This window comes from Tubulanus polymorphus, chromosome 1, assembly GCF_964204645.1.
Source record: "Tubulanus polymorphus chromosome 1, tnTubPoly1.2, whole genome shotgun sequence".
Taxonomy (NCBI): domain Eukaryota; kingdom Metazoa; phylum Nemertea; class Palaeonemertea; order Tubulaniformes; family Tubulanidae; genus Tubulanus; species Tubulanus polymorphus.
The window spans coordinates 8,805,443-8,821,651 of record NC_134025.1 but is presented as its reverse complement, the minus strand read 5'-3'; the positions used below and the strand labels follow the sequence as shown (position 1 = coordinate 8,821,651).

Sequence of the window (16,209 nt, the reverse complement as noted above, 5' to 3'; positions counted from 1 at the left end):
AGTTGGCTATTCGTTTCGTGGTAACCGTATCATTCGAGTTGGTAAAACTGTATCATAGTCGTATAACTTTACATGCCATTCATGTCTGGACTCTGGTTTATTGAGACTTTCCGTCGCCGCCAATCAGTTCTCAGTCGAGAAGCTGTGTCAAGGCAAATGACAAAAAACAGAAAACTGCTAAATACACTCTCATATCTTCCATCAAATTCCCTTCCGACACTGAAGTTGAAAAAATATGTCTGAAGCGTCCAATGATGGCCCTACAACGTCGTAATAGGTTGGCGGTGATGATCCAGAGCTGCACGATAATTGTTCATCCCAACTAAAATGGTTCAGAAGTCAATACAATGCGCGATTCGAAAGCTCTTACTGACATTAGTTGCAAATGAATAAATTGAAATTGTGTGTAACATCCGTATGGAGACTGCTACAGAGTGGTGCTCACGACAAATCAGCTGGAGCAGTTTTTTTCACGATAATGCACACCGCTTAAAATACTGAGTTCCACGAGAAGCCATTAAAGCATTTTACCAACTGATGAAGTAAATACATGTACGTTAAGCGGTAACTGTACTTTCGTTGCATCATGAAAGTACAAACAATTGGAATAATTCCATTGTATAGATGGGGGACAATATGGGGTGCTTGATTTGGTTCTGGTCTCTCAAACTCACAACCAACACCGCCTTATCTACCTCTGGCCTGACATTTTTGGTGAACTTGGAAACGTTAACTCAATTCACTGAGGTCCCACAGCATACACATGATCACGGGCGTTTTGTCTGTGATTGTTAATGAAGTCGACAAGGGTATTTCAGTAATGATATACGGTTTATTTGATGTCTAAATGTTAACGGGGTCCGATTCAAACATGGAGTCCTGTAGCGGGCAGAATGTATATGACCTGGTAAAATGAATCCATCCAAATCTTCCCCAAAGGAACAAGCGCAGCAGTAACAGCAAACAAAAAACTTATTTAAAGTTTAGGCTAGTCATTCCAATAAGATTCCCTTATGTGCACTTGTGGAGCTAGGAACATGATATCCATTTACATACGTATGTTGAAATGCATCAGGTACCAGTACTCTCTTAGTCTAAGCATGCGCATATTTTCTGTAATCCATTATGGTCTCCAGTGCTGTGATAACGACCTAGCCTTATACAAAGTATTGTTTATTGACCAACTCTAGTTTCCTACTTGTACAACAAAATTGGAAATCTGATGCCACAATCAAGATGTCTAGGGACCCTGTCAACATATATATATATATATATATATATTTATATGGAACTTTCGTCAACGATTTAGTGCTTGTTTCGACAATAGTGAGCACATTTTTATATATATATATATATATGTATATATATATATATATATATATATATATATATATATATATATATATATATATATATATATATATATATATATATATATATATATATATATATATATATATATATATATATATATATATATATATATATATATATATATATATATATATATATATATATATATATATATATATATATATATATATATATATATATATATATATATAATATATATATATATATATATATATATATATATATATATATATATATATATATATATATATAATATACATATATATATATATATATATATATATATATATATATATATATATATATATATATATATATATATATATATATATATATATACATATATATATATATATATAAAAATGTGCTCACTATTGTCGAAACAAGCACTAAATCGTTGACGAAAGTTCCACGCGTAAACGGCTTTAGCATTTAATTGGAAATAGGGTGTGTCGCTTGTGATCAATCGACATCTATCATCAACGTTGACTCGTTAATTTACTTGTTATTTGATGAATCTTGTTCCCGAGCAACAGCGATGACATCACTCAGCTATGTACATCCATGTATTATGTGTATATGTGTTTGATGATGATATCAACCCAAACTGTTTATTAGCCAGTGAGATTTGGATTTCTTTAGTGGACACGAAGTGTTACTACTCCACCAAGCGTGGTCAATTCGATCTCGGGACCTTCTGTCTGTGAGCGGATCATCCTTCGTATCTCTGGGTGCCCATTCAGCCACTCTGACAGAGGGGTTAGCGCCATTAAACTCGACTAGAATTAATATTGTCTCATTCATGTGAGCCGTAACCTCTGGTGACGACATTCATCTCGAAGGGTAAACCTTGGCACGACCACTAGCTTATTGGAAATTCCATGGAGCCATCTAGTAATAAATAAAGAGCTTGCGTAACATATTATGATATACATAAGCGGTACAACAATTGGATTTTTCTCGGGTATCTTTTCAGTCACTATAGCATCATTCATTGTTCTATGATATCACGTTGACTTTCATCGATTTCCCCTGATATCCGGTGTGTTCTATATGGTTATAATGTCTCCATCGTGTGTTGCCTGAACATTTGGATTCTTTCTTTAGAACATGTCAGTTAATCCACATACCGGGAAAGCTTATTGCCGCCATACGTTCTAAGGTGCGTCAACATCAGCAACCAACGTCTAAAGCATCAAAGGGGTCGAGTATGAAAAAAGAATATGAAAAAAAACACAGTATCACTGCAGATTTTCAATGTCTATTTCTTCTTAAAAACAGCAGCAAATCTTTGTATTATCAAGATATAGTCTTAACCTTCAAGAATAACGAAGTTTTCTTGTTCCAAGAAACGTCTAACCTTTCGTTGGTTCATTATTGCGTTTTGAACGCTTTCCTTACTAAAAGAAAAACAATATAGAACCTCATCGTCGAAAAGGAGAAATATAGTATTGACTAAAGACGACATTTTTTTCATTTCCCACACACATACAACATATATATATATATATATATATATATATATATATATATATATATATATATATATATATATATATATATATATATATATATATATATATATATATATATATATATATATATATATATATATATATATATATATATATATATATATATATATATATATATATATATATATATATATATATATATATATATATATATATATATATATATATATATATATATATATATATATCCATCAATTATTTTAATTCGTGTTTTGTACGAGAAACTAATAGTTTTCGAATAAAGGAGTGAATTATTGTAGATTATTCGTACTGAGTTATGAACATGTGTAGATAGTTCACCTTTGAAATATGTATATATTGTGGGACTTTTCCTTCTCAATGACACACGGCGCTTTGGTAGGAATATCACGTTGCAACTCATGTATCAGCGTGTATATTTTGTGTCACAGAACACACGAAATAACTTGTTTACAATGTACAACATAACTGTCTGGACCAGCAGAAAAAGTTCCGGTAACACTAAAGAGATCTTTCACACCTAGTATGATAACAAGATGTCCATGTTAACAATGCGCAAGTCGGAAAAAGTAACCTTAACCCATCGGACCTTTTCCGCACTATTCCCTTTATTATGCTATCATACTAATAGTCCTCGCTAACGTTTTTACAATACTTATGTGGGTGTCATAGAGTTTCGGATGAAACATTGCATTGCAGAGCTGTCAGTATTCATCGCCGCTGTCTTTTTTCTAGATCTCATAGTAACAGCAAATAAAATCTATACCGATGATTCAGCGGGACTTGGGTCGTCACAATGTAATTCGGCGTAGATAATGAGATTCCACCTTCATCAAAATATTGAGTACGTAATAAATTCCCCTAATGTGACCTATGCTCACCGTTCGAAATGCTTTGAATGTTTAACGAGTTTGGTTATTCTTGGCAATTGAAATTCAAATGAATTTAGCTGATTGAGTTACGTGATTAAAGCCACTATTTGAACGTCTCATCCCGAATTCCAACCTTGTTTCACTGAATCAAGATGTTAATTTGAGAATTAATTCAATTTAAATATTTGAACCGTCGTCGTTAGTCTGCTACGTGAAGTTGCCCGTGTTGGCTTGCGCTGTACCAAGTTCATTATTGCTACTTGAGAACAAACAGGAATAGACAGGAAAATAAACCTTTACAATTTTTGTTGATACCACATGTCAGATCTAACTTTTTCGAAAATCTATACCGCATTAGTTTTCGATTTATCAGTAGTTGCTAACATTTTATTAGAGTGCGACACAACCGTTGGATAATCTATGGACTCTCCATGGATAAACCTTAGTACGCGTACGTTTTCGCTTAGAATTAATCAAAATGATGTCTATGAATTGAAAGTAGACGTTTCTATTTATCAGCACGTCCTAACCAAATTTCTACGTAATGATGTGTACGCGTGTACGCGTTAGTCGAAAAAAAGTGTCGATGAAACTTGAATTATTTTCTGCAAGATGATTTTCATAGTAGATATATTTCGAGAAGTCGTGCCTCGATCAAAAGCCGGATCAGAGGCATCTTTCAATGCGTGCCAGTATTTCCGTATCCCACGAAACAAGATAAAGTAATAAGCGGGTCAGGTGCGCATTGTCAATCGGTACAGGCGGTGATAATTGATGAGCTCTTTCGTTTTGTCCAGCAATACTCGTGTTATTACGAGGTGAATGCATCGGTAATTGATAAGGCAATGAGGTCTAAATGGTTTAACGTTGATCTTCGACTGGTCAAAATTTTCTAGACACGTTAGAAACGCTCGAAAAGTATGCCTTTGTTCGATTGAATTGATGTAGTCGCAAACCAGTTCACCTGAATATAGGCAGGTCAATCTAAATAATATAAAGAAAATAAGGTATTTGGTTAAGATATTTGGTTTCTCAAGTTAAATCAAGCTATGTTACGTTTCGGATCCCGGATCCCGGGTTTACAAATGCGCGCACTTTTAATCAACAAACCACATCCCAGAGGATTTTTCTTTCGATCTTATTTCTCTTGATTATTCACGATGTTTCCTCGATTCAAATTAATCAATCCTATTTGTTTCTTTTTTGTCAAACCGTAACTCCAAAAGGTTAAGTGCGAATTAGAGTCCACCGAACATCGGGCGAAAAATGTGCTCAACGAAGGAGCTGTGGCAAGCGTGTGTGCATCATTATTACCATACATTCATCAGGTGTCTGTAGCATTAACAAACGCCTTTCATCATCTTTGCAAAATTCATTTGTTTGAATATAAGAAGTTATTCGGCCTTTTACTTCTCCATCACAAACAAATCCATATGGGGTTCGCACAAGGAGAAATCATTGCCATATAGAAAGGGATACTCATGTGATAAATCAACGAATATATTTTCCGAAGTATGCCGGCTGCTATCATCAGTTTTTAATGATAACGCATGCGCATTGGCAACGGAAACAACAAAAGTTCGCCGCAAACCCGAGCAAACTTAGCGCTGTGGCGGCGATAATGATCAAACACGATCTGGCGAACAGCAAAATGCGTTGGAAAAATCACCCGAACCCGGAGCAAATTTTGATGTTGATATTAAATTTTCGTTGGCCGATGAAATATGGATACTTGAAATGATTTAATCTCCTTCGATGTTTTATTTCTTCTATTGTTTTTTACTGAATCGAGGTGTCGTTCATGCTGATGGGAACGGCTAAGAGCCAGTCGTCGTGGCCTAATGTTACTGCCTTAAATAATTTTATTATTCGCGGATGTCAGGTCTATTTACTATTACACAGGCATATTTCCCAGACGACCCTTGCATTCGCTTTTACCGTACGCACATCATTAGTGAGTTACGTAGTGTTGCATTTGTGATTTGCGTTGTCAACGGATTCAAAAATTCATTCGAGACTTGTGCCTGGCTAATCTGATAATGTGTAAAATTCGATCCAATATCTCAGACGGACACAAAATGACCATTGGCTTCACCGGAAACAGTATCGCTATCTTTGCACTGGAAGGCTTTTACTAATCCTTAGATGGAGTTGTATTCCCAGTGATCTAAGTTAGCTCGGATGCTTTTATTCCCGTAATTAATCTGGATATTTCTATAGATAGATAGATAGATAGATAGCGGCGCTTGAAAAATACACCCCGGCGTCGTTTTGCACTTAACACATTGTATATGGCTTACCGGGTATACATATACCATCATGCATAGAATTCGCAGACACACGACCGGGTAGAAATGACATCTCAAGACGAGCCAAGAAAAGCAGTTTCATCTAATCTTGAAGATGTAGAAAAAGTCAATTTTGCAAGGAAATTCAAGATTTTGAATCTTCTTTCAGGGGAGTAAGCTAGATTTCCTTTAATACATCTCTGGGAAGAGATTATTTACCGCTTTACAACTATTCTTATATCCATAATTCGATATCGTCCACTATTCATGGACAAAGATCGGAAGTTCACTAAGTTTCGATGCATGGATACAAATCATCAAAGAAGCACGTTTGATCGAATTTCCGGGAAAGATTCATCGACTTCCGAGGGGAACCTGAAATACATTATTACCGCGAGGAAATCTTGGCATTCACTTTTCAACGGTTGCCGTTGATGTCTTAATTGAGAATAAGTCTCATTAATTCAGTAGCATAGGGATTTTATCGCATCGCTTATTCACCCAAAGGAAATATAGTATAAAAAATTTTGTATTTTCACTCCTGGCGACGCATCGGTAAAACGAACGTTACGTCAGATTTGAGATAATTGAGACATTTTCCTTAACAATTACTTTGATAAAACATTCTAAATCCAACTTAAATTTGATCGTTATCATACGGTCAATCCTTAAACTTTGATTTTGAAGATGGCTAAACCGGTCAAGTACATCTAGAGGGATTTTGTCAGATTCGAAATAACTCTTTCCCATGTTCTAGTAGATAAACTCCGAAAAGATAAAAACCGAATCCATGAAATAGTCGATCGAGACAATCGTTGTGTTTTATGTAAATCAGGGCGCAACCACTTTCGCTGATGTTGTTCCATCGTCAAAACAATACGTAACTGCGTTTCACAGACTCCGGAAAATCAGCCCCTGATCACTTCTTGCTGGGGAATAATTATCCAGGTCTATCCATGGTGATCTTAACCGAGGAAACCTGACATGTCTCCTCCATAGTGCGCTTCCCACGTAGCCGAAAGAGCTAACTGAAAAGTTCTATTTATACATACACAATACAAAAACCAATATAGCGCACTATTTTCAAACATTACTTGCCGACAGTCGCACGGATTAGCGACCAGAAAAAAAGCAGTAATTGATTGAAAAACCCCTCGCACTGAATAACATAACGCAAGGTATCCATGGAACATGCACACTTATCTACAACATACCGATAATTAATCATTATCACGAAGAAAAGGATTAAATATAGGCGTAGGCAACCCCCTGGATTATGATTGGTTTCAGGTGTAATACTGAATCCACTGACAACAGTGACGCCAATCACTCGCAATCAAAGTGTAAAGGCGGGCGTAGGTCTACCACCAGTCGCAATGAGACGCACATTTTCTACTTTCTGCGACACGACGCGACCGTCGCAACCGACCTACGCGCTCTTGCGACTGGCAGAAGCTAGTCGCACACAGTCGCCAATAATCACGTCGCAACCGACTTACGCCCCCACTTGCGACGCCACGCGACGATCGCGTCGCGTCGCAAGGTCGACCTACGCCCGGCTTTAGATATAGACAATTGGTAATCTCGTATTGCCCATTCGAGAAACTCGCATTTTGTGGTAGTATATTTCTCCTTGCAAACATAGCTCGTATTATAAAATCAAACGATATTTGACTTATATATGTATATATACGTATAAAAACGCAAACTCAATTATCGACAAAATCGTAATTTTGAATGAATTATAAATAACAACAAGTACATAGAAACTCGGCACTAATATAAAATATTGCAAGATGACGTGCTTCCTAAAAATGCGAAGAAATTAGATCATAATTCGACGCGGAAAGTTCCCAATGGTGTCGAAACCAGTGCGCGCGTGGAGAAGCACGCATCATTAGCGAACGAGCGAGTGCGCCAGTCCGGTAGAGAAACACACTAGCAACCGAACAGAGACAACTCAGCAACGACGCGCGACGCGTTGATAATTTCGCAAACTCAACGGGATTGACTTGAAATACGCCGCAGAATAATTGCTACTTGCCGGACGAAACTAATTGGATAGCGTGCTTATTTTTCTTGAGAGGTAAGCGGGTCGATTTCGATGTCTCTAGTGTATGATATTTCAACGTCGGCTGTTTAGTGTATGAGCCGATTTGGAGAAAAACCCGTAATATTTTCTTATCGATTCTTTTGTCTATATATATATATATATATTTCAAAAAAAGAATAATTGAAAATATATTAAATTTTGAAACTTTGAACGAATTCATTAGTTAACGTATTCGAAATATCTGTGTTGTATTGAATAGCCAACTCGTCGACATATTTATTTTATTTCTTCGCTTCGTCGTGAGACTGAACCGACATACGCAAATTAGATTATAAAATGCACTATTGAATACGTAGTGCTATAATTCGGTAAATAAAATTTTACCTAGCCACAAATATAATCGGTGTTTATCAAAGTACGAACTGAACTGTGATGTATATATAAATATATGAATTATTCGAATAACGACACGATGCTTCGCGCCGATACTATATATCGTGTGTTAGAGAGTGCTTTTATTGCCCATGGTTGGTTATGGAGAGAGACCCGACTCCCGTAGTGAAGTTTATTTCAGATATTTCCAGCGAGAAATGACTACGAACCCGGTCGATGTAGCTATATACTAAATTTCTAAACATGGATAGGTCACCATCGGGCAAAACAATTAATCCCTCTATGTCGAAATTAGTTACCTTCACTTTTGTTTAATTTAAAGATATGGAAATAAGATCGTTCGACCTGCCAAAAGTGAATATTTCACAGCGTTTCGAAATACGCACATCGCAAAAGTTCCGGCGAAAAAATTGTTTGTGTGGAGGATGATAATCGATCCGCTATGGAAATGATTTTTCGTTTTATGTTCGGGAGTCGATTTCAAAAATCCGCAGGTTTGGGTCATAAAGATTTCATCCACGGAGAGAGCTGGATCGTATTCTTTTGTTAGCGATGATCACAGAAATCGTTCCATTAAAATATCATTTTACTTAACGTTAAACCGCTCGCAAATCGAACCGGAGAAATCCGGAGTAATCAGTTGACCTTCCAAAATGAAAGAACTTTAGATTAGCGGGAATATTTTTGAAGTATGATATATTTTTTTGTTAGAGTATTTTTGGTTATTCGAATAATAAGGAAGTTATTACTGATATCATCGATTGGTTTACGTTATTTTTCAATGATATACATTTTCGAATGGAGCGTAATATTAAAGAATTTGTATACATACTCCGTTTTCGTCATTGATTTTCCTTTCAATCTTATATAAGGGTTTTTTAAATCTTTGAATAATGTACAGTATTCTATTGTATATTCTAAGGGGTATCAGATTTACCCAAGTGGTCGCACTGGCTTAATCTTCATTATAGAAGAATAATTTCACAACGCACAAACGTCGCATGTGCGAAATATCGATGCTGACAAATCCGACTTGAAAATGTTTATCAGATTCGGCATCTATAGTCGGAACATTGTCTGATCATGATCATTTGATCATGATGATAAAATGGGAAAATCATTATAATCATCATAATCATTATCATTATTAGCATAGTTATCATTTGTATCGTTCATTGTGGAAAACTATCGGTGCTGAACTCAGACGTAAGATTACACGAGATATTCACCGTTACAGCGAATATTTATATTATAGTTGATTTCCAATTTCAAATCAACCCGCGAATAATGAGGAGGAAGTGAATTCAACCGTTGCCTCTTTGATGGCTTTACGTGTCAATGAACGTCAGCAGACGGCAAACAATTTACCCTGGCTCAATAATCAATTAATCAATTAAAACGCTTGCATGGAAGGTTTTTAGAAAATGATCTTGCTTGTCGTATAATTTCGATCGATCACAATAACCAACTATTACCATCAACATGCGCCATCGTTTATTTATTTATGTAACTCACGTTTTCAATTTTATGAACGCCGTTGGGCCGCTTTCTCGTTTCAGAGCGATCACGCCATGAAATCCTGGGAACCACTGCTTGTGTTGACAGTTGTCATCGTGGGATGTGCAAGTATGAAAATAGATCTGGAAAAACTTTTAGCTCGACACCCGAAATATCACATCACACAAGAGGCACATAAAAGAAAGGCTGAAGGTAGGGTCAAGGACAACGAATTCCATTATAAACATTCAAATCATGATTGAAGTAGTCATCTACAATGAGAAAGAGACTGATGTAAAGTTTCCTAATTACTTATATCATTTTCCACAACACAAATAAAGCTATGGTAGATTTGTTTTGCTTCTACCATGTCGCGACATGACGGTACATGTAATAAAGATAGCCCCTACCGCTATTAGGTCCAATGTGAGATCATCGAAGATGGCTGGTGGGATGTCATTTTATTAAGTAGAAACCCGTATCATCGTTATCAGTGACATTAATTTGCCGGTTAATAGCCGACAAGAGGCCAGAATCTTGAGGGCGTGGGTCTGGAAACTAGCTATAATCATTCTCGCTGCTTACCTGGACAATTTATGTGTCAAAAGTTGCAGCCCGAACAAATTGTGCGGCGAAAAACCGAAATTTCCCATTGTGAAAAGATCGCTGAAATCAAGTTATTTGAATATCTAACGTTACCCGTTCATCCGGCCACCAGGGAAATATAACTGCCAGCAGGTTTCAATCGAATGTGTGTACTCGATTCAAATTCATTCCTCAAGATTCCTGTAGCTTTAGAGCCGGTAGCTCTAACGAAATCATCGCCAAAATAGTTCGTGCTGTAGTCAATGTGACACCAAGGTATGGAATTTATCTAAAAACTTCTAATTTCTTGAACACGCGTGAGTAATCGGACCTTAGCGCTTTCGTTGCGATTTTAAGTGTAATCCCAGTAGGCAACGCAATCGTAGACTATCTTCTTTTTCAATAAATGATGGTGTAACTCTGTTTATGTCGCCGTAAGGTTAAACGCGATTACGCAAACGAATTTCAATTGGAATTGCTTAAATGTCATAATCTACAAACACATCATATACAGATTCTAAAACTTCTTTGACAAAATGGGTCCTCCGAATCTAACAAAATAGATACATCTTTTTCAGTATTATAAGGTGCAGTCAACATCACGCGGTATCGCACTCAAAATAGAATCCATTGTCACTGAATATCACCATTCAATATCCATCAGTCTTGTACGATGGTTTTTTTTCTAAATAGTGTTCTCAATGAAAATTAATTGTAGGTGAAATTGTAATTTTAGAAAAGCCATTAACGTATTTGCGTAGCCGTTTGGGATTTTTGACAAACGATTTCGCAAAAAAAGGACACGTTTTAGAAGAGATATGGATAGCATTTTAGCAAAAAGAGATTAATTGAAAAATTATAGATTCAACGGGGATGACAATTTCTGCGAACGGAAAGTACTTCGGTACATTTTCTGGTATAATTTGATTCCACTTTGATATTCTCGGTCGGCCACATAATTCAATAACGGCCAATATTTTAAGGGCCAGATCGATATGTAAATATGAATTTGTTTATTGAGACTTACTGTCGTAAAACATCGCCGCACTTTGCCGCGGCACAAACACGACGAGATTGTGAGCTCGAATGCGAGAGCCGCATTTCTGCTGACGACATCGAACGAAAGTACTCAATAAATCATAAACAATTTGAACTAAGTTTAGCGTTTGACGTCTCGTGATCGAATGACGTTTTCCCGCAACCGGAAGGAATCCAATTTTTCTTAGCGCAGTGTATATAAAAGTAAATCGACTGGGATATCGCCCGCAAAGCCAAGAAAATAGCATGTCAAAAAGATCTATGTAAGCCATCGAAGAGATTGAAAAAATCCGCAGGGACAAAAACCTATTTCCCTCCGTCCAATAATGATTTATTGTATATGCATAAGAAAATATATAACTAGTAATGGAATTACAGTACAATCATTATTGTTTGTATGATTATTATCTAAATTCTATCGGCGCCATTTCGTAGTAGTTTTGAAATCTTTCTCATATACTCATATACATATCATGACGTCGACCGTAGCCACTGACTGGGTCCTTTCTGTTAGTGGGTGAGCTACAATTGAATAATTGTTTCATCAATCCGCAATGTCTTCGGATAGGTTCCACTCGTTATAGTAGTAATTAATCGCTTAATTTATTGCGGCAGCATTCACCAGGTATTAGCCGACATTGCCTAAAAGAAAGATTAACGAGCTCGTTCGCCATACACGTAGCAAGCATTGTTTTTCACCCGGGTATTAATGACGGATGATACATCGGTCCATCGAGAGATATCCTTCTATAAAAATATTGCACGCTGAATTAACCTAAAACGTACACACACACACAAACACAAACACTTCAATTTTTGCATCTGATCAAATTTATAGCTTCATTCGTCATCGACCTTTTTTACGGACGATTTCGAAGTTTCGACGCACATTTTGATTCATCGTCCAGGAATTAACAGTACGCGCTTAAAATCGTCTGCAGCGACAAGCTTTAACGGCCTACACGTAATGTCGTAACTCAGTTTTTACGCTATGTCGTATGTGATTATGCGTTCACTTCACGTATTTTATCCCTTTCAAACCGTTATATATCGTCTCAGTCACACCCTCGAGTCAATCGTAATCGAGCCAGTTTCAACGTTTAATCAACTAGCCTGATTTACGTGTCAACAACTTTTTCACACCAATGCACCTGTGATCCAAATAATTCACGACTACAAGATATTGTCAAGTAACTGAAATGTTCGACCGCGTTGAAAAACAAACATTGCCAATATCGTTTAAAACCACTCGTCAGTCACTGGTTTTATAGATTATAGTATTGAATTGCAATCGCTAGTGCCATTTGCTAGCGTCATGGCAACAATGAAAAATTACACACAAAAAAACGTAAATGAATAATGAAAAACTTACCATTAAAACCATAGAACTCGAATTTGATTCGAGTCCAATCTATGTTACAACGGAGCTCGGCCTCAGACGAAAGAATTATTATATTACTTATTTCGAAATAGATTTCATACACTGATTTTTATCGTATTACCTCATTGAAGACGGATCACCACACCCTAACGAGAGCCGTTAAGTGCCGGAATCTTTTTTGATAAAGCTATCAGTTTTATGATTAGACACGCAACTAACGGCTTACACTACTTGTATATTCATCGTCTCCCGCATTTCTTCATCATCATAAAACCCATTTATGGTGGTGAAACATTATTTTATACTGTATAGTAGCGGATGAACGCTGGAGCCAGAACAATTACAATTTTCATTGCGCCGATCACGTAAAATGCATAATTCCTTGTTGCAGGGAATACAAGTTTGGTAGTTGTTTCAGTATTTTTCAATCAGTCAGTTTTCAATTGATTGTGAATCGATGAATGTTCGCGTTTTTTCCTGCTACGTTGAAATGAAGTATACGAAGTGAGTGATACCACTGATTATACAGCGTATACCGGGCAAAAGCTTCTAGTACAACAGCTTCCAATATTCAAAGCTATCTTTGACTTGAAAGTAGGCATTTTCATACTTGGCAATTTCTCAACTATGATAAATTGGAACACTTAGCTTGACATTTTTCATACTTATAGCAAGCTTCTTTCAAACATCACTCTTTCTCGGTCTGATATACGCACGTTATGCAAACTACAAGCTTGATTAATGAAACTGCACCAGAAAAAAATAGACGTTGCTAAACGAAATACGTAATACGCGCGCGCTTGTTAATCAAAAGCCAACCAATCTATTTGATTATGAAATCTCACGGAGAGCGTGTGAAATTACATCTTCCAAAATTACTTAATAATATCAGATAAGTGCGTAATGTACATTGATACTCGTAGGCGATATTGCTAAATACATATTTATAATTCTATTTGAAAACGGTCGTCAGAGGAAATATAGATGGATGATATAGAATAAACATAGAAGGGCAAAAGTACAATAATGCATGATAAATGACTAACTTGGTGGCTAGGGGATAAATAATTGACATTTCTCGATGGGGGCGAGGATCAAACGATGTCCATATGTGACATTTTAATTTTTCTACATTAACGAACCATAGCTTAAAAGGGGACCCCCTGGGATCGACGAGTCTTGTTATCTGCGATCAATATTTGGCGTGAATATATCCGCAGTTATTGTCGCTTGGTAGGTTATTCCGCCAACTTCGGCGTCGATGCTGTTAATTTGTTCACCCTCGTTAATTCCGGAATTTCCGGGGTTTCGTTAAGCTCGCTAAAGCGTTTCAATTTGTATCGGTATTTTAAAAAGTTATGCTTGCTTTATGAACGTTCCGAGATGATATAAACACATGCTGGGTACCCGTATCCCGATGAGACCGGGATGATATTAAACATTTTTTTTTCGGGAAAATAAATTGAAGTAGACAAGACATGCTAACACGAAAGAAGTATTCATTATTTTCGAAGTGACATCCGGATGACTGCACTGCGTCTGCACGCTTCCAAAGAGTCGATTATTTATTTATAGTATTTATCGACTTTTAAAAGTTGATCTCTTATTCAAATCTTTGTTTCTCATTGATATATCAGGAATTTCTCACATCTCCCGTGTACAGCTATGCGAACATGTAGGCCAGTTAAATTTTTCTGCTTTTTTGTCATTGTAATGGCGTCGTTCGAAAGATGACAATCAATCAACTGTCGACATGCCGAACTTAGGATTAGAACCTAGACTTTGAACTTTCTCTGAAGCAATTTTAATCAAAAGGGCCCAGGCTTTTAAATTGGCACAACGTAATACTGGTCATGCCTTAGTGATATTTTCGCAAAAAATGATCATTCGCTTGAATATAAAAACATTGTCCTATGCTTTTTATACCATTACTTACATCCCACGCTCGACTTATGATAGATCACATGAACTCGGGATAAACCTCGACAAAGTCTTTCTTTTCAATACGTCTCCGAGACGTTCGCACATTATGTGATGTGGTGCCCTTTGTTACACCGGTATTTTCTCCATATTGAAGCTATATTGTAAAACCCTTGACTGCTTATGAACAATTCGTATCATACCAAATATGGCATTGTTGGTTGGCTTTTATTAAGGCGACTTAACAGTTTTAGCTTAATTGATAGTGACACACCCAGGTAACTGCCATATCAGTAGGAGGCTTCCAGCCACCAGCCTGCCATAAGCTTTCATCCGCTACCATTCGTTAATGACTGTGGGTTTAATACGATTGCATCCGTAGCCTTTACTTCCTGAATGTATTAATGCCTAGGTAAGGTTGATCCCGAGCTTCCTTGGAATATTTCTATCACGGACGCCTCTGCAATGACGCATGTTTGATAACAAACAAAAAAATGTTTGTTTCCGATCATTAGTTCTATTAGTTATACGTCATATATATCACATTTCGTTGTCCGAAAGCGAAGATACATCGTTATAAACGAAAACAAAAGCATTTAATCGATCTATCGAGGTTGTCTGGCAACATCGCAAATGAAAAGCTAAATGCTGATTCGAACAATAAGCATCCATAGTTATTATCTGTTAATTTGTGCCTTATTGCCAGTCAATTAATTGATAACAGTGCCATCCGCGGAGGTAGTCATTTATTTTTCATTGCTTCCTCGGTGGGCATTCACCGTTATGTATATTCAATTATATTTAGTGTATTGAATAGAGTTTTACTGCTATTTTCGTCGTGATATTTTCGAACTCCATGAGCTGAGCAACGGGTAAAACTAAAATGAGACTTAAAAGTTAGGGAAGCTTTGGCACGTTCACCTACGTTTCTTGTTATGATGCAAATTGTGTTCCAAATCCGATCCAAACGTTAGAACATGTAAAATAAATCCATTTATATGAACTGCAACATAAGCTTAATTCTGTATCAGGCTTTGTCATTCTACGAGTGTTATGTTAAAGTATTATTTACAAGTAAAAACCCACAGTTTATGATTAGAACGTTATTAACTGACAGTTTCGGAGTTTATCTACGTAAACTCCATCCATCATCAGAGAAACCAAAATGATATAATCATGAATTATAGTAATTCTACAGTAAAATTGCTGTTATCCATTATCATATCATTTCGGTTTCTCTGATGTTGATAAACTCCGAAACTGTCAGACAAGAAACCTTTCAAAAAATCAACCG

General features: G+C 36.5%; 1 protein-coding gene across 2 annotated transcripts in view; it reads left to right on the top strand.

The window, feature by feature from the left end:
* LOC141906995 (neuropeptide prohormone-4-like) overlaps positions 1-16,209 on the top strand; it is a 51,648-nt gene that overhangs the window by 24,303 nt on the left and 11,136 nt on the right. Inside the window, exons 1-2 of one of the 2 annotated variants that reach the window (XM_074796532.1) lie at positions 7,963-8,134; positions 10,054-10,204. In XM_074796532.1, the coding sequence (XP_074652633.1) occupies positions 10,066-10,204 (139 nt within the window). In that variant the 5' untranslated portion in view covers positions 7,963-8,134; positions 10,054-10,065. Of the gene's footprint in view, positions 1-7,962; positions 8,135-10,053; positions 10,205-16,209 lie in introns of those variants that run through there. The other variant, XM_074796523.1, reaches the window with a different exon arrangement.